The sequence below is a fragment of the Theropithecus gelada genome, chromosome 5 (assembly GCF_003255815.1).
Source record: "Theropithecus gelada isolate Dixy chromosome 5, Tgel_1.0, whole genome shotgun sequence".
Classification (NCBI taxonomy): domain Eukaryota; kingdom Metazoa; phylum Chordata; class Mammalia; order Primates; family Cercopithecidae; genus Theropithecus; species Theropithecus gelada.
The window spans coordinates 152,299,709-152,327,217 of NC_037672.1; the positions used below are offsets into that span (position 1 = coordinate 152,299,709).

At 33.4% G+C, this 27,509-nt stretch overlaps 1 protein-coding gene across 3 annotated transcripts in view; it reads right to left on the reverse strand.

Moving 5' to 3' along the window:
* Positions 1-288: 288 nt before the first annotated feature.
* MAP9 (microtubule associated protein 9) overlaps positions 289-27,509 on the reverse strand; it is a 31,980-nt gene continuing 4,759 nt past the window's right edge. For 2 of the 3 annotated variants that reach the window (XM_025386768.1, XM_025386769.1), the window contains exons 5-14: positions 23,889-24,115; positions 17,513-17,606; positions 15,639-15,886; positions 12,967-13,037; positions 11,263-11,431; positions 10,613-10,702; positions 8,650-8,811; positions 8,383-8,528; positions 8,072-8,204; positions 289-2,324 (exon numbers count right to left, since the gene is read on the reverse strand). In XM_025386768.1, coding sequence (XP_025242553.1) covers positions 2,202-2,324; positions 8,072-8,204; positions 8,383-8,528; positions 8,650-8,811; positions 10,613-10,702; positions 11,263-11,431; positions 12,967-13,037; positions 15,639-15,886; positions 17,513-17,606; positions 23,889-24,115 — 1,463 coding nt within the window. In that variant the 3' untranslated portion in view covers positions 289-2,201. The remainder of the gene's footprint in view (positions 2,325-8,071; positions 8,205-8,382; positions 8,529-8,649; positions 8,812-10,612; positions 10,703-11,262; positions 11,432-12,966; positions 13,038-15,638; positions 15,887-17,512; positions 17,607-23,888; positions 24,116-27,509) is intronic. The other variant, XM_025386770.1, reaches the window with a different exon arrangement.

The following is a 27,509-nucleotide window of genomic DNA, read 5'->3' on the forward strand; positions in this document are numbered from 1 at the left end:
TCCTATCTATGTTAATGTTCTTACACTCATGAAATGGGGAAATGTAGGGCTCATGACAGTAAATCAATAATGACAACAATGAACCTTTAAGTCCTTATTATGTGTCAAATACTTTACATTAATTAATTCAGTTCTCACAACAACGTAAGAGGTAGTAACGGTTAGCCACTAAATATGATAATATAGAAGAAAATAATTGGAAAGTAAATAATTAATGTGAAATCTGTAAGATACACATTCATGATCTCACATCCCCAAAAGTAGCTGTACCTTTTTCAATTTTTTTCCTTTTACTTCCCTGGAATTTGTAAATATCTTTTTAGCTCTAAATAGATAATACAATAAACACTAAATCTATTTTGGCAGGCACTGTGTTTGGAACTATGGGGGACAGAGGAATGAGTAAGAGAGGTCCTAAGTTCCATGCTGATACTACATATTGCTGATAATTAGATCAATTTCAGAAAGTATTATAGTTCTGGCCATATAGAAAGGGTTCTAGTTTTATCTATGAAATTTCTCTTAATTGTCTATAGCACTGATACAATCTTACAAAGCCGCCTATGACATCTTATGTTGCACATGCAATGCAGCAAGAAGGCTGATGCTCAGTGCGTGAAACGTCCGGAGTGACCATCTCAAAGCCTTTGTCACATAACGTGCTGAGGTTTCTGATATTCTGATAGTAGTTATAAGATGCCTGAGTAACTCATGAAATCTTATGGATTTTTATTTCACTTGATAGATTTAATGACGTCCACCATCTCTAACAACAAGCAGCTATTTCTATAGAGAAAGATCATGTTTGGATAACAATACATGATTTTAGGCTCTAAAAGTTAAAACGTGTTTGTAACGTTGATACTATGCAGAGGTCTTGACAGAACTTAGCTGTCTCTGAGGCTACAGAGAAGTGTGAAAAAGAGCCCAGAGATTTCAGAAGGAGGCAGATTCAGTCAGACAGACTGAATCCCGTTTGATCCCAGTTCAGGCACACTCCAGATGGACGGCAAATTACTTGGGTTATCTGAGCATCAGTATTTTTATCTGTAAGATGAAGCTAATAACACCTACCCTGAAAAGTTGTTGTAAAGATGTTAAATACATTTGTAAAGATACAGTAGAGATTATATATTAGATGCTCAATAAATAGGAACTGTGTATTCCCATCCATCATCTCTGCATTGCATTATTGACTAATGCTGCATTTCAACTCCGAGAGCATATACTTGGTCTGTCTTAAACCAGAGGACCAGGTCAAGTATGAGACCAATGACTACAAGGACACGCAGAGATCAAATAAATAAATAAATAAATAAAGGCTTTGTGGACATTGTCAACACATTTACCTTCCCATACAGCTGTCTTCGGAATATAAGCTATAAAACTGGACTAGCTAAGATGACAATAATTGCCTAAATCACCTTTATGGCTTTAGTCTGGAAAATAATTATAGTGATAATGACCTTGAACTCCTGTGGAATTTCCATAACTAATGCATAAGTATATCACTACTGTGACATTGATGTCTTTTGGTATCACTGAAATAATACAGTGAGATAGAATTCAAAAAGAAAAATTTCAGAGGTGGACTCATTATAAAGTGCCTATGATTGTCACATAAGCCTGGAACAGATAAAGTACACTCATATTAAAACATAAGGCAGTTCTTAAATAAAAAGCCTTGATGATTAGAGTTCTACTGAACTACTGCCTCAACTGATCAAAATTCTAACTTGCACAGTACAAATGCAACTGCTTTGAGCTAAACATCAGTTTCAGAAGGAATAATATATGTGCACTTCCCAGCGACCATTCATTTAAAAACCTGAATCTAGATTAACAATCATCCACAAATGGAATAATTTCTATTACTGAAATTAAATATACTTAACACACAGAGCTTAATGAAAAAGATCATGAATCACTCCACTGTAAGAATTATCAGGACATGATAAAACTTTATGTATCTTAATAGTAAAAACAATCTGATTATTAGATCTTCATTTGAGGCAGTTTATCTACAGTTCAAAAAAATGCTTTCACTGATTACATTCCAAAGTATCTCTCTCATTGTCAGCAGGAGTGTCTGGCATTTAATTAAAATATATTCCTCTAACTATAAATAATTGAATGTTTTTAAATCTATGGCAAATATTGGCAAACTGATAAACAACTAAATAATGTAAGAACTAGAATTATCAAAACACTTTTGTGAACACAGTTCTGCTTGGAGGGCTCCACGGAGGAAGTGCCTCACTTTCAAGAAAGGAATGACGTTTCTTCTGTTTTCGTTCAATTCTTTCTTGCCTTTCCTTATTTTCCTAAAGAGAAAATAGAACACTATAAATTTATGTACATATATGAATATTATTTTCAAATCAGGTTGCTTGCTGAAGAAAATAATCCATTATAGGATATTTATATATCACTTCCTAGTTTAACAGATCATAAAGAAATAACAGGTAGGGCCGGGCATGGTGGCTCACACCAGTAATCCCAGCACTTTAGGAGACTGAGGTGGGTGGATCGTTTGAGCCTGGGAGTTCGAGACCAGCCTGGGAAACATGGTGAAACATCATCTCTACAAAACAATACAAAAATTAGCCAGGTGTGGTGGCACACACCTATAGTCTCAGCTACTTAGGAGGCTAAGGTGGGAAGATTGCTTGAGCCAGGGAGGTGGAGGTTGCAGTGAGCTACGATCGCACCACTGCACTCCAGCCTGGGCAACAGAGTGAGACCCTGTCTCAAGAAAAATAAACAAAAAATGGAAACAAGAAAAAAAACAGCTAGGAAACATTGCCAATTTGTAAGTACATCAACAGGTAGTAATATCACTTAATTTTTTAAACTATAAAAGTGAGAACATTAAAAAAGAATTGTATAAAATAGAAAAACAGACCTACTATTGTAACTCAAAGATAATAACTATTATAAGTTGGTGATAACTTTGTGAGAACAAATTCTCAGAAGTAAATTTACTGGGTGCAAAGTTTTAATATGTCATGACAGTATGAGATACTTCAAATTTTTTACAAATAGTTAAAAAATCTTCCTCATGTTTCTTTATTATTGAACTTGAGCACATTTTCAAACATTTCTTTAGCCCTTTTGTAAATTTTCTGCTCAATTATTTGGCCATTTAAATGTATGGTATCAGTGCCTTTAACTTTTAGCAATTTGTGTACTTTCATATAAAAAATATTAATGTTATCTTTGCATCAAACATTTTGCCTACCTTTGTGAGTCATTTTTGATCATTATACAATGTATACGTAGATGGAAACATCACACTATATCCCATAAATATGTACACCTTTTGTGTGTCAATTGCAAATAAAAAATTTTTTTTAAATCCCAACACACAGATATTGTCTCTGTCCCCCAGGCAACTTTCAAAATAGACAGAAACAAACAAGAAAATAAACAACGGATAATTCCAAGTTGTGTCAATTTCTAGGAAACGTGTTTTAAAACTATGAGAAGGAACAGAAAAGAGTATTTACTTCTAACAAAAAATGGGCTCAGGGAAAGTCCCTTTGAAGTGTGAAATGATGGATAAGAGAAGCCATTTGTGATAAATATTGGGGAAGAGCTTTGCAAGCAAAGCAAACAGTAGTAGTGAGGGCTCTGAGAGTGGGAAAAAAATTTGTGATGTGGGAGGAAACAAAAAAGATCTACTGCGACTAAGGCTTGCCAAGAGGCAGGAGACAAGAAATGGAAATGGGGCACAAGGTGAGCAAGAGATGGATGAGGACTAAGATCATATGGGCCTTGGCAGGCCATGGTAACATGCAGAACTTAGGCAAAACAATTCAACGAATGACACAGAAGCCAGGCAGAGAAGTGAGGAGAACATCAGGGGAGCATGACAGCCAAAGGAGGTGACAGCTGTAGGAGGAAGAAATCAACAGTGTAGAATGCTGAGATATTCTGAAACAGGACAGAAACACACAATAGACCGTATAGATGCAAACCTGTAACTTTCAAAGTGTGATTTTGGTGTAGTGATGAGGACAAAGACAAAACTGAAGTGGGAAGTGAATGAAAAGGATATGAGGAACTAAGGAAGTATAAGCAAAACTTTCTAGATGTTTCACTATAAAGAAAAGCAGACAAAAGTGGGCCTATAGACAGAGGGAAATGCAGAGTTCAGAGAGTGTATTTTTCTTGAAGATTATATATCCTGGAACATGACGGGAACAATTGAGAACAGGAGAAAGAATGATGATTAACAGAAGTGGAATGGTAAATTTATATTTTATTGCTTGATAGGGATAGTCCTACTTCATATTATTCTCAAAATATTATCTCCCATATTTTTATTCTACAGATGAATTTGAGAATCATTTCATTTCCCTGCACGTCCTCCCATCAAAGTAACTGAGTATCTGCATATTAGTATGAAATCTAAATATTTATCTAGGTATACTTGAAATATTAGTAGGATCTGGTCTTTCCATCTTACAACTTGGATTGTCTATTTCTTTATGTCTCTGCTAACACTATAAGGTTTGGTGGTTTCTTCATCGTGGTATTTTTCTCATATTCCTCAAGGAGCAGGAAAACCCTTAGTGAAACATGCCTCTGTAGGTTGATGGCTTGGGAGGAGAGGCATTATGGAAAATGATTAGGTATGTATGCATCTTTTCATCAGTATATATATAAGTGCCACAAGCATAATATGGCAATACAGCACAAGGTTTCCATTCACATATAACAAAGTTAAGTGGGAGGTTTGTTTTCTTCTCAATCTTAACATCCATATCCTCGTTCCATATCATAAGAATGTTTGCATGTTTGTTTGCTTGCTATTTCTATTAAGGCAAAGAGGGAACTTCCTTTCAGAATTTTAATTGTGAAAACCAAAGCTGTCATTAGATCATCTTCAATCATTTTAATATTTTAGAGAGAGGCAGACCATCTAGCTAGGCGGAAGAAAAGCAGTGACCAGACTGTGTCCACAGAGATTGACTGAATAAATCTCTTTTTCTAATTCCACTTAACATGGGGGGACAGTAACTTGAAATATGCTTCATCTTACTAGCGGGAGCTGTAAAGTCAGGGTAGCTAATAGACAATTATATTAACTGTAATATCAATTCACAAGAATCAATAGTTACCTTGATAGTAATTAAAAGAACCTTGTTAAAAAGTCCTTCTGACATTCACCTGTGGAAAACTGAGCTTTTTGCTCATTTTCTTACTAAAGGTAATGATGAATTAAGCTGGGAATTGGCAAGAAAAATATTTTAGTCTTACCTGATCTTTGGCTATAACTTTCCCCTAAAACAACTATGCACCAAATGCTTACTGTGCAAACTAGTTTGTATATAAAAAGCTTGAGATGTTATTTTACATGAAAATTGAAGTCATTAGACTTCGATATAGGGACAATTTTTCTATTCTATCTGCAAACAAATTTCAATAAGAATTTGGTAAGAAGCAGAATGGATCTGTAACATTGTGTGTTTATAGGTGTACTATATTTGCAGACATTTTACTAGATATCATGTTATTTTGTCTTTGGTCTTTAAGGAATTCTTGTTCTTCAGAGGACTGATGAGAATGACAATGTAATTAAGTACTATAATTAAAAATAGTGTACCTAAATGTGACTTATTAAGGCAATTCTATTTCATTTTCATGAAAATACAAAATTAAAATGGAAAACTCAAACATTTACATTTAATTTCCCTAATTGATTCCAGCGGTCAGTATATTTCTTCTTTTTTTTTTTTTTTTTTTTTTTGAGATGGAGTCTGGCTCTGTCGCCCAGGCTGGAGTGCAGTGGCCGGATCTCAGCTCACTGCAAGCTCCGCCTCCCGGGTATACGCCATTCTCCTGCCTCAGCCTCCGGAGTAGCTGGGACTACAGGCGCCCGCCACCTCGCCCGGCTAGTTTTTTTTTTGTATTTTTTAGTAGAGACGGGGTTTCACCGTGTTCGCCAGGATGGTCTCGATCTCCTGACCTCGTGATCCGCCCGTCTCGGCCTCCCAAAGTGCTGGGATTACAGGCTTGAGCCACCGCGCCCGGCCTTATATCTTCTTAATATAAGTGGACTTTAAAATGTTTTTTGGAACATAGCTTTATTTAAAAGTTTAACTTAAGGAAATCATCAAGAAACACTACCTTTTTCATTCAAAATTGAACCAATTTTGATTACCTTATTATTATTTCTCTGCACAGAATTAGCATATAGCAGTACTAAAGTCAACACACAGAGGAAATCCTGTTGGCTTTTGTTACGAGTGCATTAAATTACTTCAGAGAGAGCTGACATCTTTATAACATCATTATAAGTGTGTTTCTATGCAAGGGCAATTCTGATCCATTTTCTCAAGTCTTCATTTGTATTGTTCAGGAGAGTTCTACAATTTTCTTTATGTTGGTCTGGCATGTTTCTTAAGTATATTATTGTTTTATCTTTTTATCCTATCTTTAAATAGCTCATTTTTAAATGATGTCTGATGTGCCTTTCTAACTGCTGTAGATTCTTAAGTTTATAGGAAAAAAATAAACAAGACTGGTCAAAAAGACTGTGAAAGAGGAACTATAAAGGGAGATGAATCCAAGCAGATATTTAGAAATATCAAGTCTAATAATGAAGTGTGGCACTGGAATCACAAGACTGACCAATGGAACAGAAAGTTAAGAAACAGACCTGAAAATATGAGAAGGTATCATATAATAAAAGCAGCACCTCAAATCAATGGGTAAAAATGGGCTACTTTATAAAGGATACATTTGGAAAAACTAAAGTTAAAATCATATTTCCCACCATTATCAGGGTAAATTCTAAGTAGAATAAATATTAAAACATTAAGGTATTAAAGTCACAAAGTTGTTAGAAGAAAAATAAGAGAATTTTGTTTAACCTCAAATTGTGGAGGTCTTTTGCTTGAAAATCAATAGCCAAAAAAAAAAAAAAAAAAAAAAGACTGATAAATTTGACACCTAAAATTTAAATTCTTCATGGCATAAAATACTATAAGGAAAGTTGGGAAACCAACAGTATGGTGGGGAAAAATATTTGAAACTCATATAAAAAAATGATAGGTTAATTTCCTTAGTACAAAACAAAAGGTTCTAGAAATCAGTAAGAAAAAAACCCAACAACCTAACGGAAAAGTGTACAAAGTCTATGAAATGACAATTTACAGAGAAAATAATAGATAAATGGCTTGTATACAAATGAAAAGATATTCGAGCTCAATTCTAATGAGAGAAATGCAAATCAAAAATAACCTAGATGATTTTTTTTAACTAGTCGATTGGTATGAGTTGTTTTAAAGTTTGATAAGAAACCTGACTGGATAGACTTCCAGTGCAAAAATGTTATACTTTTTGGTTGCTGAATCAAATGAATATGTTAATTATTCATATGAATGTGTTACCTACTTATGTATTTATTCATAATGTATTACTTATATAAAAATTGACAAAAATGCATATTTATATTGATATTCTAAAATGGAAAGTAACATTTTGCTTGACATCAACAAAAAGTAACTTTTATAAAGATTAAGTGAAATCAAATACATACATACATCTGGTTCAGCTAGCTATTGCTCCTCCTAAATCTCAAACCTGCTCTCTCATTAAAAACACCTAAATAAGAGATTCTCCTTGAGGTCATCAGAAATATCAAAAGAGAATAAAAGATGGACTAATTTTCTCACTATTAAATTCAGTGTTACTTTTTGTTATGACCAAGTTCCACCAAGTAGTAGCCCTGATAGTATACTTTTCTTCTTTCTATGATGTTAGATGTGAGAATCACAGCAAAGGAAGAATGGGCATCAATAGAAAATGGTAAATGTGGGGATGCAGGTAAGGAAGAAGACTTTAACAAGTTTTAAGCCTAGGTGTTTGAGCGAATAGTAGAAACATTAATAGAAATGACTAAATCAAAGAAAATATGCTATATGCAGGAGGAGAGCTTGAATTCAACAAAGCAGATTCCAGGTAGAAATGATCAGTAGGTCTGGTGCAAATAGAATTAGGGACAGAAAAGACATAAAAGGTAGATAAAAAAGACTCAAGCGCATTGACAAATAATACCTACCAGCCATTTTTCATATTCATCAATAGCTTGTTTATCTTTATCTTTTTTCTCAGCTCTTTTCAGTTCTTCCTTTCTTTTCTCATTTATTTTTTCTTTTTCCTTTTGCTTGAAAAAAGCTTCCTTTTTCTCATTCCTACAGAGGATGGTATACAACACTGGACAGTTAAAGGAAAACACATAATAAAGATTCCCTAGTACATCTTTGACAGTAACGAAATTGAAATGCATTAGTAAATTTCAAGTAAATAAATTTTATAAAATTCTGAAGTGTTAATTTAAAATATGTCAAAATATGTATGATTTGGGATTACCATTTCTCAACAGCAGTTAAATTATCTTTCTTTTTCTCGGCAACAGTTTCCTCCTCTTTCTGTTTCTTTGCTCTTTCATATTCTCTCTCCTTTCTATTTTTCTCTTTAAGATATTCCATCTTTTTCTCTTTCCATTTTTCAAAAGCCTGAAAAAGTTCAGAATAATTTTCTTACTATGAATATTTGAAAATAAATAAAAATACATTAATCATTAATTTGAATTTCAAATGTTTTAAAATAATTAAGATGTTCAAAGCTCCCGAATACCTGTAGTGCTTCTCCTTTTCTTGCAGCATTTTCTTCTTCAGTTTTCTTCTTGTTTTTTTCTTCAAGCCTCTTTTTGGCAGCTATTTTCTTTGCTTCCTTTTCTTTCATAGCCTTCCAGGCCTCAAATGACGCTAATGCTTCTTCTCTTTTAGCAGCTCTTTTCTACATTGGAAAAAAATAATAGAGTGATATACATATATACATATATATATATAGAGAGAGACAAATATGGCTAGATATAAATATTAGACAAATATGGCTAGATATAAATATACACATATACATTTATCTGTAATCCTGATATTCATTGTACTTAGAAGTTAACTTTCAAAATAATTTATTTAAAATGGCTTAGATAAGTTAATTTACAAAGAATGTTATCTGAATTATTCACTGATTTTAAAATGTCCTTTTCTAAAAACATTTATCACATATTGACCTATTAATGAGAAAGATGTCAACTATTATTTTTGAAAGTGTACTAAACAAATTATGTCAAAATAAACTGTAATAGGCTAAGTGGTATAGTAAAATTTTCATAATAAAATATTTGAAAAAAATCAGTAAACTTATAGGCTTATCAACTAAGTTAGAGTAAGGCAAATTGGCCAAGTCATGCAGTAAGATGCAGATTTTTGGTTTAAATCTTAATTTTGAATAGTATCAAAACATAAAGTTCTTACTATACAAACGTATTCCAAATGTTGAAAGTATGTGCTCAACTGAAAAATAGGTTGGAGACTGTATAGCAAGTTATTATTTTATTTCCTTCAATCTAATCCCATAATATTCTATGTTTGCTTTATTGTTCAATATTAAATGACATAAAACCTTAATATTGGGGTAACATAATTTAGAAGTCAAAGTACTGTCTACCTCACAGAGCTGTGAAGATCAAATGAGAAGGGGTATGGCACTGACCACAGCAGCATACTGCTATGAACTTGGTTAACAGATAGACAGGCACGCCCCCTGGAGGGCGGCTCCCTTCGCTACTGATGCATTATCGTGCTGTTCACTTTGGAAAATATTTTTCTTCTAAATCTATTTTAATATTGAACAGCACACTGGAGTTTTTTTTTCAGAAGTTTGACTTTAAAATATAGGAAACAACTGAGCGTATTCTAAGCAGGAGTTAGAGGAAGCGACTCAGTACAGAAGAGAAAGGAACAAAAGTTCACCTCCAGTTGATGGGAAAGGATACAAAAATCAAGAGCTCAGGGAGGGGTTGGACTTGATAATTTGTACTAAACAAATTATATCAAAATAAATTGTAATAGGCTAAGTGGTATAGTAAAATTCAAGAGAGAAAAGAGGAAAACTGAAGGCTAGCTAGTGTCTAATGATCCTTTATCTTCTTATGCCTTTTTTTTTTTCTTTGAGACAGTCTCTGTCACCTAGGATGGAGTACAGTGGCACGATCTCAGCTAACTGCAACCTCCACCTCCTGGGTTCAAGTGATCCTCCCACCCCAGCCTCCCGAGTAGCTGGGATTACAGGTGCCCACCACCATGCCTGGCTAATTTTTGTGTTTTTAGGAGAGATGGGGTTTCACCACATTGCCCAGGCTGGTGTTGAACTCCAGACCTCAAGGGATCCCGTCTGCCTCGGTCTCGCAAAGTGCTAGGATTACAGGTGTGAGCCACAGTGCCTGGCCTTCTTGGCTAAGTTCTAAATGAAGTCAACTTTTAAGAGTGAATTAGGTGCTCACAAACAATAATAACTTCATAATCGGCAGGAACAAAGCTATCCTATACATATACAAAATTAAAATCTGTTTTCATGTAAAACAGTTATATCAAACTAAAATCTATAAAGTAAAACAGAAATAAAACAAGAAATCGATTATTTAATATACAAGTTATTTTACCATTTAAAAAGCTGATTTAGAAAAGTTACATATTCAGGGATATTTCACCGAAATAAAAATCCAAAACATTTTTACTTCTATATGTCAGAATACCTGTTCATTTTGGATCCTTAAGTTTTCACTTTCAATTCTTTTTATTCTGTGCATTTCATGTAAATACACATTTTTCTTTTCTAACCACTCCTATGAGAACAAGAAAAAGGTTATATAATATTTAAAATTTCTTAAATGAATTAGAATTCTTTATATTAACATTTTCTCTGAAATTCACATGTACAATTTTCTAAAGTATACTATTCTACTTTAAAAAAGACAAAAAACGATCTTTTTTGGAATTGTGAATAAATTAATAAAATCTTTTTTCTATGTATGCCTAACAATATCTTAGGAAAGAAAAAATTTACTAACTTTTTGTTCATAATAACTCCTTTTGTTCATATAAACTTCAATAATAAAAAAATGAAAACATATAGACTTTACAATGTTTTGGCTTGTGTTATATTTCTATAAATTGTAATGGCATATTCTTTCCTTAAAAACAACTATGATTGGTTATGCAAAGTGTGGAAGCAAATAATTTAGTAAAATATCTATGGATTACTCATGTATTATAAGGAAAATCTTTCTCAATAAATTAAGTATTAAACCATAATTTCCTATCAGGATTGCTTTATTCTTTATAAACAGTGTTGGCTTATGAAAGTGATCATCCTTCTCCTCTTAAAAATATTTTCCTTTTTTACCTGATAAACAGCTGCCCTTATGTTATCTGCTCTATCAGGTTCTATGCTCTGTTTCTGTGAAGGTTTTTGGTCCAAGACTTTTAAAGTCCCTAAATAGTGAGAAGAGGTAGTTGTCGATGGAGTTCTCCTTTTAGAACTAGATTTCTTCAAAAACTCAGAGGTCATTAATCTGAAAAGATCCAAATGAATCAAGATAAAATATTACAATTGCATTTGGTACAAGAGAGATCTGTTAGAATATGCACATATAATATTTGAAAACTGACCAGGCACGATGGCTCACACCTGTAATACCAGCACTTTGGAAGGCCAAAATGGATGGATGACTTGAGCTCAGGAGTTACAGACCAGCCTGGGCAACATGGTGAAACCCTGTCTCTACCAAAAATACAAAAAACTAGCCGGCATGGTCGTGCACGCCAGTAGTTGCAGCTACCCTGGAGGCTGAGGTGGGAGGATAGCTTGAGCCCAGGAGGCAGAGGTTGCAGTGAGCAGAGACCATGCCACTACACTCCAGCCTGAGCAACAGAATGAGACTCCATCTCAAAAAAAAATTGAAAACTACATTATAATTTAACAAATTGTATTTACTTTGAAAATGATGTAGGTAAAATGTACAGCCTTAGTATACGAAGAGTATTAAATTATGTTGAAGGGGACATAATTTAAATATGTCCCCTTTAAGTTATATGGCTTTAAAATGATTGCTCTATTTAAATATTTGTAATTAGAAACTTTTTAAGAAATATGGACCATGTTACTTCTTCTCAAGTTACATGGAAAAAACAATAAAGTGGGTTATAATCACTCTTTTAATATTTATTTTCTTTCATCATTTTGTTACATGAAGCATTCCAAATATAAAATTAGAAAGAACAGTACCATCTATTTCAGGGATTGGTGGGAAAATCTGGCCAGCCATCGGTTTTAGTATACAAAGTTTATTGCACCATAGCTGTAATCACTCACTTAAGTTTTGCCTGTGGCTGCTTTCCTGTTAAAATAGCAGAAATGAGTAGTTCCAATACAGACTGTGCCTAAAATGCGCACGACCTGGCCATTTACAGAAAAAGCTTGTTAGCTCTGTTTTATTTGATTAATGATAATTTGACTAATGATAATTTAAAAGATTCAGAAGGTTTTGATTAGCACTTATGAGTTAGGCATTCATTATCACTGGTGTGAATGAAGCCATATAGATAATCATTTTAATAAACCTACTTAGTTCATAGATTCTGAAGGCTTTCAGTACAATTTCTCATGTTAGACAATGATACTTGATAATGAATAAGTATCATTGCTAGACTTCAGCTTTATTACCATTTTATATTGCTTGTCTCAGGAAAAGTAGGAGAAAGAAGCTCTATTCCAGAAGCAGTGTGGAGCACAGAGAATCCCTAATCACTGACATTAAGAAAAAAGAAAAATATTCCTAGGACGATCCTGGAGAGTGAAGGCATTGCATAAACATTCCAGGCACTAAAACAACCAGTAATAGGCTTACTTTTTATGAATTACTTTATTTCAAATAATATCATCAACCAAGGAGTTTTATCATGAAGTAACTACTCTTTTCATTTTATGAAATGCAAATAAAGAGAAAACACAGTAACACCAAATGAAATTTACTTTATGAAAGTTAAATTAAAACTAGCTTTGCTAGAATGCAAGCCCATAAATGACAAATATTGATCACTTTCTTACCTGGCAGATGCACTGGATGCTCTATTATTTGTTGACTTTTTATTCTTTATATTTCTATCTTCAATTGTTTTCTATTAAACAGAAAATGCCAAAGATGATTTATTCATAACAACTATCTTTGTTAGGCTTAGAAGCCAAACTGCCAGTAAATCACTATTCTTTAAGCATCTACTATGTGTCAAACACAGTAGACACTGGGAACAAATCAGTGAATAAAATGCCCTTAAGAATATTAAATTCTAGAGATGGTTGACCAAAAATAAATATGTAAGCAAACATGACTCATGAAGGAGATAAAATAGTGTACAGTGACAGAGAATGACCAGAGTGGGGCTGAAGAAGTTGATCAGGGAAGGCTGTCCTGAGGGGCTGACATCAGAGCTGAGACAGATAATGAGTGCAAAGGGCCCACTTGAAAGTCTATAAAAGAAAGAAACAGCAAGTGGTAAAAGCCTGAGAAGGGACAGAGCTTGGTAGCTTTGAAAAACAGAGAGGTGAATGGAGCTGAAGCATAGTGAATGGCAGAGAAGAGTGGAAGACGTGGTCAGAGAAGAACCATGTGAGATCGCTAGGTGGCGATGAGGAGTCTGGACGAAATTCTTGTGATAAACCAACAAAAAGATTTTAATGGAGAATGATTCTATTCCTGTTTAGAAAAGGCCACTCAGTAGAGAATAAGAATGAAGCCAAGGGTCCAGTCAAAAGAAATACGTTACAACCTTACTTCTTACATATAAATTGCCTGTTCTAATTTAGAATTGCCTCTATTAGACATTCTACAATCCTGTCTATAAACTCCAGAATATCCTTTCTTCTTGTAAGGAATAACTTTTCTACTTTACGTAGACTGATGGGTGCTAGTGGTAAAGTGAGAGCACAGATATAAACACATCCCTAACTCGTCGGTAGTGTGTTTTCCTAAGGAACGTAGCTAAGGATGATATACCTGGCACATGGCTTAATGAACCTTCTCCATAAACGTTAAGAAAACTTGTATTTTATATTATAAAAGTATTGTTCAAACACAGATTTTCAGCTAGCACTGTTTTCTTCCCCCGATACTAAGTACACAGAACTGCTAGTTAATTAGAGCTATAAGAGATAATGACAAATTCAGGAGAAACAAAGACTGAAAATGCTACACCATAAATTTTTAAAGTATAGCACTCAGACACAATTTAGTTTAGGAACAAGTAATCCTACATAATCACATATCTGTTTCTTAAGGTTAGAATAATAATGTTCCCCTCAACAACAACAAAAAACAAATAACCGCATTAAAAAGAGGGCAAAAAATGTGAATAGACTTTTTGAAAAGAAGACATACAAGTGGCCAAGAAACATATGAAAAAAAAAAAAAAGCTCACCATCACTTATCATCAAACACAAATTAAAACCACAGTGAGATATATTATACTAGCCAGAATATTTATCTATTATTAAAAAGTTAAAAAAGTAACAGATGTCGGTGAGAACACAGAGAAAAGGGAATGCTTATATACTCTTGGTTTTACGAATATAAATTAGTACAATCTTTATGGAAAATTGTATGGGGATTTCTTAAGGAACTCAAAATAGAACTACCATTCAATCCAGCAACCCCACTGTGAGTATCTGCCAAAAGGAAAAGAAATCATTATATAAAAAAGATACCTGCACTCATGTTTATCACAGTACTAGTCACAATAGCAAATATATGGAATCAACCTAAGTGTACATCAACATATGATTGGGTAAAGAAAATGTACACACACACACACATACACACTGGAATACTATTCAGCCATACAGAAAAAAATGTCTTTTACAACAACATGGGTGGAACTGGAGGTTATTACCTTAAGTGAAATAAATCATAAACAGAAAGTCAAATGGTACATGTTCTCACTTATAAGTGGGAGCTAAATAATGTGTACATACGTATATAGAGTATGGAATAATAGATAATGGAGACTAGGAAAGGTGAGAGGGAGGTGAGGGATGAGAAATTACTTAATGGATACAATGTATATTTTAGTTTATACTAAAAGTCTGACTTTACTACTACACAAATATATCCATGTAACAAAAAAGCACTTGAACCCGTTAAATTTATATGAATTTTAAAAAAAAAAAAGCAATTTCATCACCTCTAGAGGTGCCAGGGCACCAACTCATTATTTTGAAAATTAGGAAATAAAGGCAAAGGATCAAATATGAACAATAATAATAATGTTCCTGATGATAACCATCTATTTTAAAGAAGCACGGATGTTGAAAAACATTTAAGATTTTCGTTAAAATTGTTAACATGTTTCATGTTTTAAAGTGATATCCAAAAACATAACTCTAATTTAAAATCTCAGAAGTTATTCCAGATAGTTATATTTTTAAAATATGAAGACCTATGGAAATATATATACTATGAGTATGCATTTCTGAGATATTTAAAAGTATATTATAATCATACACCTCTGATAAATTTTAAACACTGGGTTTTATTAAATTCACTACAAACTTTCCTTAAAGTTAAATTTTACTGGATTAAGAACCATGTGACAATATAATACCACTATCAAAAGATAAATTTTCCACTGGTAATTCAGAAGTATATAACACAGAAGATAAAATTTCTTAAAGTTCCGTTTCAAGTTTTAAGCTGTAGTATGAAAGGTATGAATTTTTACAAATACCTTTGAAGACACTGTTGCACTGGTAGATGTTAAGATACTCTGAGATTTAGATAGTAGTGGATCAACTGTTCTCTCAACATCCATAATCAGTTCTGCTTTTGCCTTTTCTTCTTCAAGGTCATCAGCAGTCACTTGACTTTGCTTGGATTTCTCAACTGCAGTAGTCACATGGTCTGCTGAAAATGAATTCTCTTTATTTTCATCGGATTTCAAGGAATTATGGTTTTCAGTGATTTCTTCATTTGGATCTATTTTGAGACAAAGTAATAGCATTAAAACCCCCTTCTGAATTAATAAGGTAAATACCAGATTCATTTGCTTTCTTTTAAAGGAGGACTATCTATAAACTTTTTTTCCTGCAAAATATGAAGAAAACTATCATATTAAACTTGCATAAACTTTTTTCAAAAGTGATTTACAAAAAAAATAGTCTACGCTTAAGTAATGAAGCACTTACCAAATCTAGTACTTAGAAAAATAGCATATTAATAAACAGAATGGAATAACTACCCTAAAACAAAGACACGTCAAAAGAGCTTGTTGACATACAAACCAAGCAAGTGAGATGACAATATTTGTTCAGCTCTAAAGCCTGAGTTTCTCAGCTGGAACAACAGGCTGCATAAGAAGGTGTCACACCTCTGTAGGCTACTATAGTTATTAGTAGTACAACTGTTGAATTGTATAGATGCAGAAAGAACCACGAATTAATGCAATTTTACACAGCCTCTAGTGAGTTTCATCTCACCAAGATGCAGTACCGCCTCTGATACCATAAGCAGCAATAAAGACTATTGCTTATCCTCTCTGTGCTCCAAGAAACAGGCTCAAGCTCTGGCATAAGAAGATTCAGTTTTGCACTTACAGAATTGCTTCTACTATTCTGATTCTACCACATTTTAGAATGGGATCACCAACTTTCAGTTCTACCAAGATCCACCTTCTAGCTAAACCTGAATCTTCACTATCAAAAGTCTTAATTCTGTTGGTTTCACTATGACCATTTTTTGAAATTTCTTTTGAGGTACGATGGGCTTAAAATCACTCAATTCACTATTGGATTCTTTGGAGCTGTTAATCTAATCAGTGAAAAGAACAAGAACTTTGGAGCTCAAGATTTAACTATGGCTCCATCACTGACCTTGGGTATGTTTTCCCAAGTCACTGCACTTCAGCTTTTCTCATCTGTAAAATGACAAAAATGATGCTACATAGTAAGCACTTAATAAATGTTCGTTACATATCTCAGACCTAGAAATAGCTATGTCTTTTAGCTTTCATTAAGCTACATATCACTAAGAAAAGAAATTATATTCACAATTCACATATCACAGTAAGTGCTTAGTATGGTATTGCTGTAAATGCTTTACATGTTTAATTCTTACACCACTGTATAAGGCAGATTACTCTTATTTTACCCATTTTAAAGATCAACATACAAGGTTAGAAAGGTTAGCTACTTTGTTTATGTAATTGTGCCTGTATTCAAATCTAGCTTAGTCTCACTTTAAAATTCCACCTAGCTATTATGTTGTCCTGCAGAATATCAAAGCAACACATACATAATGATAGCTTACCTCAGGTGCTCACTCCACGTGGGCTGTGAACTAGGCTAATGGCTAAAATGCACTATATCACTTAATTTTCATAATGACCTTATGAGACAGATAATATAACTTAGGGAAATTGAGGCACTGAGAGATTAAGTTCTGCATCCAAAATCACAGTTAGTTAACTACATGATCAGGATTAAAACTCAAACTCATAAAAACATGCATTTCTCTTGCAATTATAGGAAGTATTATTTCTCTCACAAACAGGAGTCTAAGTAGTACAGAGTTCACAAATAAGATATAATTATTATATATAACCACCTTTTACAGATGTGTTTCCCTCAGATCCTGGTGAAAAACAATCTCCAAGAATTTGTTTAAGTGATGATGATGATAGACTTGTTAAGCATGAATCCTGTTTCTGCAAAAAAATACATTTCCCATGTAAGTTTAGTAATTAACATTTTAGGGAACAATAGCATTATTAAAACTACAAATTAAAATAGTGCGTAACTCTGAAATCTGCATTATTAGTCATTTGTTGCTGAAACACAAAGTGTGACAAGCCAGTGGAGGTGACTTTCAAGCCTTGATGTCTTGGTCAATAAAAGGGGTCACTGAAAGAGTTATTCAAGTTCTTTATCTAACTACCACCACCTCTCTATTTGTTTTTACCAATTTTCAAAACTCCTATTACTTTAAAATCACATTTCTTATAAATATTTAAGGCCAAGATTTGATTTTGATAGCTCTTCCTACAATTATCTTTTGAAGGAAAGCATAAAGAAGACAGGTAAATACTTTAGTTCCAAGCAAGTATTACTAGTTATCCAAATGAAAACATTTAATAAAATCAAGTAAGCAGCTACTTCCAAATATTTTAGATAGGAAAAGCACATAGACTGCATGCACTTGAGTTTTCCTCAAAATTCTGAAAATTATATCTGAAATGCAATGATTCTATTTGTGTATCTAAGGTAAACATTTCTTCATAGAATCATCTAGCCTAAAGGTGATGATATTATAATGTAAGAAGTTCCACTTTGTTGTACAAATCCTTTAATTTTCTTTCCCAGCAATATTTTATGGGTACAAAGGAAATTATATGTCAAAAGCAATGGAGAGAAAGCATTTGAGAAAACGGAAGAAGTGCTGAGACACTGGAGTCTACCCTGAAAGACAAAGCTTCACCTGAGGAGATCTGCAAATTAGTAGCTTTTTGCCAGAAGGCATTCTCTACTCTATGCAGCTCAAGTAATAGAAGGCTACAGCCTTGGTGGAATGACTTGAGGGGACAGAGGATAGAGTCTAGGACCACGAGATTAGCCAATGTGGAAAATAGTAGAGGACAGTGACCACAAAATCTGCATATGAAATTCACCAAAAACCTTTACCACCTCTATTTGTGGCATAAGGGAGACCCCAGAGGATCCTGTAAAAGCATAGAAGCTAGAAACTGAAAAGAATTAAGCAGAAATTTCAGCTGATATCCATTGCAGGAGAAACAAGATTGGGAATTTGTGTCCAGCCATGATATCTGCTTGCTAGAAAATGTGTTTGGAGGGACGTAAAAGAATCGAGAATCTCTACAAAATATCATTCACAACACCTAGTATTCAATCAAAAGTCACTAGATAAAGAAACAGAAAATGGTGGCACTTATTTAAAAAAACAAACAAACAAAAAAGAGAATGGTCAGTAGGAAGCAACCCAGAGATGACTCACATTTTACAGTTAGCGGACAGGACTTTAAAGTAGCTATTATAAATATGTTCAAGCACTTCGGGGAAAATATATGCATGATGGCTGAAAAGATGGGGGATTTTATCAGAGATATAAAAAATAGAAAAAATACCAATGGAAAATCTAAAGTTGACCACCACAGTAAGTGAAATAAAAAATTCACCTGGAGAACACTTATACTTTGCAACTGTAAATGGAACTTTCACAACATACACTTATGCTGGGCCATGAAAACAAAACAAGACAATTTCATACAATTTGAAATCATAAAAGATACATTCTCTGGACCGCAATCAGTAAACCTGAAGACTGAGTAATACAAGTTATTAAATGAAAAACAAAGAGGAAAAAAATTTAAGAAATATAAACAGAATCTCAGAGATCAGTGAGATATACTAAAAATTTCAATGCATGTGTAACTACAGTACCAAAAGGAGAGGGAGAAAAATAGGGTGGGAAAAAATAATCTTCCCATTTCACAGACAGTATCAACTTATATGTTTGGAAAGCTCAACAAACGTCAAGCAGAATAAACATAAAGAAAGCTAGACCTAGGCATCATATAGTCAAATTGCTGTAATTAAAAGATAAAAACCACAATCTTGAGTAAAATTCCTGAAAGCATTCAGACGAAATCAACACATTATATAGAGAGGACAATGAAATAAATGATTACAAGAGAGGCCAATAAAAATGGAAACCTATAAAGAGCTGGAGGTAGAAGGAGGCAGCTATTAGACAAGAAGGATATAATCACATCACCCACCCTTTGAAAACAAAGATGAGACAAATACTTTTAGAAAAGCAAAGACTGAGAAAAATCCATCACTAGTAAACCTGTATTATAAGAAATGTAAAATAAGTTTGTAAGACTGACAGGGCACAAAATGGTAATCTGAATCTACAGAAAGAAATGAAGATCCCTAGAAATTGTATATATTTATAGATATATATTATCTCTATATATTTATAGATATATATTATCTATAGATATATATTATCTATATTTACAGATATATGTTATCTGTATATATCTACATAATATATGAGAATAGAATATATTACCTATATATAGATATTATCTATAAATATGTATTATCTATAATATATTTAGCAATAGAATGTTATCTATAATATATACAATATATAATACAATAGATATATAATATATATTCTAGCCTTCTTTATTTAAAAGTCTAATAGAAAAAACTTAAAGGGCTCTTTAAAGAAAAGTTATAACTTTATTGTGGGGATTATATGATATGTAGATATATATGACAATAGCACAATGGATGCAGGAGTATATGGAACTATATTTTTATATCAAATGTGAAACAATACCGTATCAATTCTAAATAGACTGTGATAATGTTTAGATGTATTCTTTAATCCACTGATCAACTATGAAAAATATAATGCAAACAGATATAGATAAAAGGTCAATAATAAAAATAAAAAACTAAAAAACTCATGATTATCTCCTCAAAAAAAGGCAAGAAAGGAGTAACAGAGAAACAACAATAAAAATAATAATTTTTAAAAAAGATAAATAGAAAATAAAGAGAAACAAATTGCTTCTAAATCCAACCATATCAGTATTTACATTAAAAGTAAATTGACAAAACATTCATAAATGGACTAAACACTACATTAAAAGGTACAGATTGCCAGACTTAATAAAAAAGTGACACCAGGTGTGTGATGTTCCCCTTCCTGTGTCCAAGTGTTCTCATTGTTCAGTTCCACCTATGAGTAAGAACATGTGGTATTTGGTTTTCTGTTCTTGCGATAGTTTAGTAACAAACCTGCACCTTGTGCACATGTACCCTAGAACTTAAAGTATAATAAAAAAAAAAAGTGACACCAAACCCTTATTGTAAGAGATTCACTTAAATGAAAGACAGAATTAGTTTGAAAGAGAAAAGATAGAAAAAATATACCATGGAAACACTTGTCATAAGAAAGCTGAAGTATTAGACAAAACAATCTACAAGCTAAGGAAAGGAATATTACCAGAGGTAGAGACATTTCATAATGCTCAAAACATAATAATAATAAATATGTATGTGCCTGATAACAAAGTTATAAAATACTAACAGAACTAAAGAGAAGTATAAACAAACCCACAAACGTAACTGGATATTTTAATACCCCTAAGTTGGTAACTGGTAAACAAATTAGATGAAAAATCAGTAAGGCTAAAGAAGATCTGCATGATATTACCAACCATGTTGACCAAACTTCAACTACACAACATTATATTCAGCACCTGGAGAACACATCTACTTTGCAAATGCAAATGAGACTTACACAAGATACACTATCTTGGGCCATTTAGAAATAATAATAATAATTTTTAAAAATTTGAAATCACATAAGATACATTATCTGGACCATAACAAAATTAACTTATAATTAACAGAAAAGTATATGTAGAGAAGAACCAAGTATTTGAAAATAAAATAAATCACCACAAAATAACCAACTGGTCAAAAAAGAGATCACAATGATCACTATATATTATATGTATCGAAAAATCACTATGTACCCCATGTACAATTATTATTTTTCAAGTAAAAAAATGAATTTCTAAAACAGGAGATCAATTTAAAGAAATGATAATAAAAATAAAAGGCATCAAAAAATCGGGGCCACTAAAGCAGTACAAAGAAGAAAGTTTACATCTTTCAACAGGTTTAGCAGAAAACATGAAAATCTTAAAAATGAGTGAGAAAATTTTCAAATCTAAAGATAAGCAAATTAAACCAAAAGAAATAATACTAAAAATTAATGAAGCTGGAAACAAACAATAGAGAAAATTATTAGGTTGGTGCAAAATGATTGCGGTTTTTGTCATTGAAAGTAATGGCCAAAACTGCAATTATTTTTGCACCAACATATAACAAGGCCAAAGTGGTTCTTAAAAAAGTTTAATGAAACTAAGCAATGCCTATCAAGATTTAGCAGGAAAGACGGAAAACACAAATTATATATGTTAGAAATAAAAAATGAAATGTCATGATAATCCTACAGTCAACAAAAGAAGGAGGGACTATCATGAACAACTATGTTTATAAACTCAACATATCAGATGAAACGGACAAACTTCTTGATAGACACAATTACCAAACTGGTAAAACAGAAAACAGAGTACTGAAATATCTATCTAAAAAATCAAATTTAATGACAAAGATGTCTCCACACAGAAAATTCCAGGCCCAGATAATTGTACTGGTGAATCCTCTCACCAGTACAATTAAGAAAAAAAAAAAACACCAAACCTTTATAGAATAAAGGAAGAAAAGACACTCCCCAACTCATTTGATACCCAAGCCTGATGGCAACATTGTAAGAAACAATTACTGACCAATAGCCTTCATAAATATAGATGCAAACATCTTAACACAATTTTAACAAATCAAATTCCACAATAAAATATCGCACCATGACTAACCAGAGTTTATCCCAGGAATGCTAGGTTTAACATATGAACATTAATGCACCAAAATTCATAGTCATCTAGAACCTCAAAATACGACTTTCTTAGGAAATAAGGTGTTTACAGGTTTAAATAGTTAAGATGAGGACACACTAAATTAGGGTGGGCCCTAAATCCAATGCCTGGTATCTTTTTTTTAAGAGAAAGAAGAGACACAGACACGCAGAGAAAACACAGGGAAGAAGGCCACGTGGGATGAAGGCAGGGATGGGAATGATGCAGCTACAAGCCAAGGAATGCTAATGGACTGCTGCCAACCACCAGAAAGAAGCTGGAAGAGGCAAGGAAGGATTCTTCCATGATGCCTTCAGAGGAACATGGCCCTGCAAACACCCTGATTTCGGACTTCTGGCCTCCAGAACCGAGAGAATACATTTCTGTTGTTTTGAGTCTGTGGCAATTTGTTACAGCAGCTACAAGAAACTAGCACAATATTCAACTGACCAGACAATTTTCTTAAATATAAAGTAATTGCTTGGGTTTCTTCTTCTGGTTTTCAGAACAAATTAAGAAACAGCATGGTGGTGTCAGTTAGGCGTATATCAAATTGTCAGTTTTACTGGTAAAGTTCAACTGCAGAACAAGATTTGAATCGATAACCTATTGTGCTTCCTAATACTTTCAGTCTGAATTGGGGGGTTCCCCCATTTAGTCAGAGCACAAAGGAGCTCCTCTCCGTGCCTTCTGCCTCACCTCCCAGGGAGCAGATCCTTACACACCAACACTGCAGACAAGCGATGAGAAAAAGAAAGAAGCTTGGCCAGGTGGCATGCAGTTCCCTAATCTGTCCAAGCAAATTACGGGGAAGAAATGTTCTTCCTGTACTTTTCCCTTCTGAAATGTTCATAAGGGAAAATTTGCTTCTCATAATGAAATACAAAGAGAAAAACGAAGTGTTCTCCCTTAATAACAATACATAGTAAACTTCCTGATAGCAACCTGAAAGGCCACATTTAATGCTATTGGAACATAACCGAAAGAATGCAGAACAGTTTCATGAACATTCAACACACATTTGTTCAGTGAATAAAATCAAATAAATAAAATGACACTGACTATATTGTTCTTAGCCATAAATTCCATAATTTAAAGATACATAAATTTAAAAAATTATTAAAGATAAACACTATTATATAGATTCAGAAAAACAACATTTTTTGACATTTTACTTTCTCTAAAACTGGATAAACTCTACAATCAGTGGTGTGTTATAGTTTAATTGTATGCATTTCCTTCTTCCTTAGTGGTATGTAAAATAATGCTACATCTTATAATTGGTGCAGTTTTAGATTGGGTGGAATACAGTATATTTTTAAAAATTATTTCCTTATCAGTTGCAGAAGAAAATATGTAAAACACACACACACAAATTCATTCTCTCCTTCTCTTTTTCATAATCAGATAAAAAAGCACAAATTGAAGAACACAATGCAGCAGTTTAGTGGTAGTGCTAACCTCAGGATCAAGGTGTTCAGAGAATGCTTTTTTCTCAGCTTCTACTTGTGTGCCATTCGGTATTGGAGGGGAAGAAGGTGCAGAATGTAACTCCAATTCTTCACTGAGGGCAGTTTCTTTATCTTCTAGTCTATCTTTCTCTTCTCTGTGACTATTCCTTTTTAACATACTCCTTGGCCGAGGTGATGGTTTAAAGTGATCATCTGTGTCAAGGCTGTTGTTTTCTGCTGAAAAATAAAATGCTTAAAGCATGTGTACAAAAAAAATGACCATGGCTTTATCTATCTCTCTGGGTGCTACCATACTTCCCTCCTGTGCCCGTGCCCCTTCGCTCTCTGTCCTGAAGAGTCCAGATGAAGCCCACAACTCTTCTCTATACAGAGCTCTAATAAGTCACAAATAAATGATAGTTAATAATCAGGCCGAATGCAGTGGCCCACGCCTGTAATCCCAGCACTTTGGGAGGCCAAGGTGGGCAGATCACAAGGTCAGGAGTTTGAGACCAGCCTGGCTAACATGGTGAAACCCCGTCTCTACTAAAAATACAAAAAAAATTAGCTGGGCGTGGTAGCTCATGCCTGTAATCCCAGCTACTCAGGAGGCTGAGGCAGGATAATTGCTTGAACCCAGGAGTCTGAGGTTGCAGTGAGCCGAGATCTAGATCACATCATTGAACTCCAGTCTAGGCAACAATAGCAAAACTCCATCTCAAAAACAAAAAACAAAAACAAACAAACAAAAAACAAAGTAAAAAAATAGTTGTCATCCTGAAAGTAACCACTATACTTTAGTTTCACAAGAAGTTAACTCTTCAACATTATTAACTCCTATAGTATTCAAAAAAAATGTTAAAAAACAAAACAAAATCTTGCCCCAGTTTCTACCACTATAAAATGAAGAGGTTCATCCATCAAACCTTTGAGTACCAAGCCCTGTACACATTACTAAACCTCATAATCAACAAAGCAGCAATGGACCTGTCCAGGGACTTTACAGGTTGATTTTTCTAAACAAAATTACAAGACAAAGGTAAGTGCTATTATAAGGATCAAGATGATGATGTTGGCACCCAAGGGATAGGAGCACTAACTCTCACTAGAGGAAGAAATCTTTTATGAGTTAATTGTTCTGAGTCCATAAAACTTCTTTAGCAGTTATTAAAATTTCACTATTTCCATTACTTCTAAGTTTAAAACAAGAATCTAATGCTGATATGCCTCCAGCATTTGAAACATAATGGGAAGACTTTCCATGTATATATTTTTTGCCTGAATTTTACCTGCTATCCATATTTATGTTTCTATTGTTCTACAAATGCATTTCTCTAAACTTCGAAACTGGTCTAATTAACATCTTCCTCCCATTTACCTACAAACGGGCTTATGAATGCTGCCAGAAGATTCCACAACCATACCAAGTTGGTATTATTATAAATATTTCCTTGACAATTTTAGCTACATCCTAAACTCCAGTCAAATGTTCAACCCCAAATCCAAGGGTCCTAGATTCCTCCCTCCATTATCCCCTAAATCCAAAGTATCAATATACCCTATCGATTCTACTTGCCAAATATCTCATTTATTCCACTTTCTACATCCCTACTGTCGGGTCCTTATCCACTCTTTCCTAGATTACTGCTTCCATGATATTTACAAAATGCAAATCAGATCACATCACTCCTCTCTACAAAATTCTTCAATGGCTCCCCATGATCCAATCCTACAGAATAAAAGCTTAACTGCCTTTGAACAACATAAAAGGGATTTTATGGTTTTGTCCTTCACTGCCTAATCTACAGCCATTTTGTCATCTGTGTTTCTGAAATGCTGGGCTAACAGTCGTCATGAACACATGCCACAATCCCTCCAATCCCTCCTGCTACCATACCTTTACCTAAGCTGATCCCCCTGCCTAGAATATCCACTTCCTGCTTCTCCTCCTGACAAATGCTTCCATGTCTTTTGAACCTCAGTTTAAGCAGAGTATTATATAATGTCTAAAAGAAGGTATTGAGCCAATTCTTTGTATTATTGTGGTAAGAACACAACATGAGGTCTATCTTCTTAATACATTAAGTGCAAAAGACAGTACTGTTAACTATAGGCACAATGTTGTACAGCAGATCTCTAGAACTTACGCATCCCACATGACTGATTCTTTATACCTGCTGAGTGTGTTTATAAACAAATGCTAATTAATAAAGTGAATAATCAGAACATTTATAGAGTGCTAAATTTATGCCAATACTGTTCTAAGCACCTCAAATATGTGAACTCATTTAATTGCCTCAAACTCCTAAAGGTAGGCAACTATTGTCCCATTTTTAAAGATGAATAAAATGAGAACAAAGAGGTCTCATGCCCAAAGTCACAAACTCTAGCAGGCTTTAGATCTCAGATTAAAGGAGAAGCATCCTGACTCCAAAGTTCATGATTTCAGTCATGTTAGTGTTAAAAACATATCCTGCAAAAAATACTTTCATTTTATAGAGTAACTGTCACTTCAGTAGTGATTATGAAGTCTGGTTATTATACTTTTTACAAAAGACAAGCAAGGACAGAGAAAGCTTTCAAGCTCTAACAGTTTCATAAAGCATTACTTGCTCCTTAGCAATATCTCACCACATTAAAAATACTGAGTTCCAAACCTGTATTAAAAAAAAAAAAAAGTCAAAGAATTTAGAGCATAAACTCATGAACCACATTCCCTCTTTCAAAGATAAATCATTCATATATGAATTTATTCATTTAAATACTTAATATATTCTATATGCCAGATATTATCTTAGGAACACTAGCCTCAATTTTTACAAGAACCTGAGAATGACAACTTTAATATATTTTCTACAAAAATATCACTTCCAGAAGTACTGTCAAGTTCCCAAAAAGAAAAAAAAATGCTCTTTTTTTTTACTTTACTTTTTTTTTTTATACTTTAAGAAAAGTGCTTTTTTTGGTAATCAATGTATACAATTGCCTATTTAGGTAATTTTTATATTACACATACTGAATGTAACATTGCATATATAAGTAGAGCATTTAGGATCCCGATGCCACCTTGTGGTTAAAATACAGTACTTCCTTATTCATTTTAACATACCACAGGTTTTGTTTTTTTTTTTTTCTTTTTTTAAGGTATGAAATAGGTAGATTATTGCTTTCCTGATTGTCTACCATAAATTTCTAATTATATACGTCCACCTGTCTCAGACAAATTTTAGCTGCTATATGCTCGCATTCTCTTAATAACAAAGTTCAATTATGTTCCTCTTCTCTCCAGCATTGATTTCACTCACTATACTTGGGAGGCACATTTTAACAAGATAATTCTGTTTCATTATGCATCCTGTTTGCATTTTTGAAGTTTTTTATAGTTTATGAGATGCACTTCAATAAATTCTCACAACAATTTTGCAGGAATAGAAAGAGGGCTATTTTTAGCTTCTTCGTCATGAGGATAGTGAAGCTTATTTGCTCAAGTCATATATAACTAATATACAGTGGCTTTTACCCAGGTGTCCTGGACATTATTCTATGTTCTTTGCTCTGCTTACATCCTTTGCTCATTTCAAAGTTAATGAGATTGTGGGGTCAGGAAGAAAGGAGCAGTTCCCCAATATAT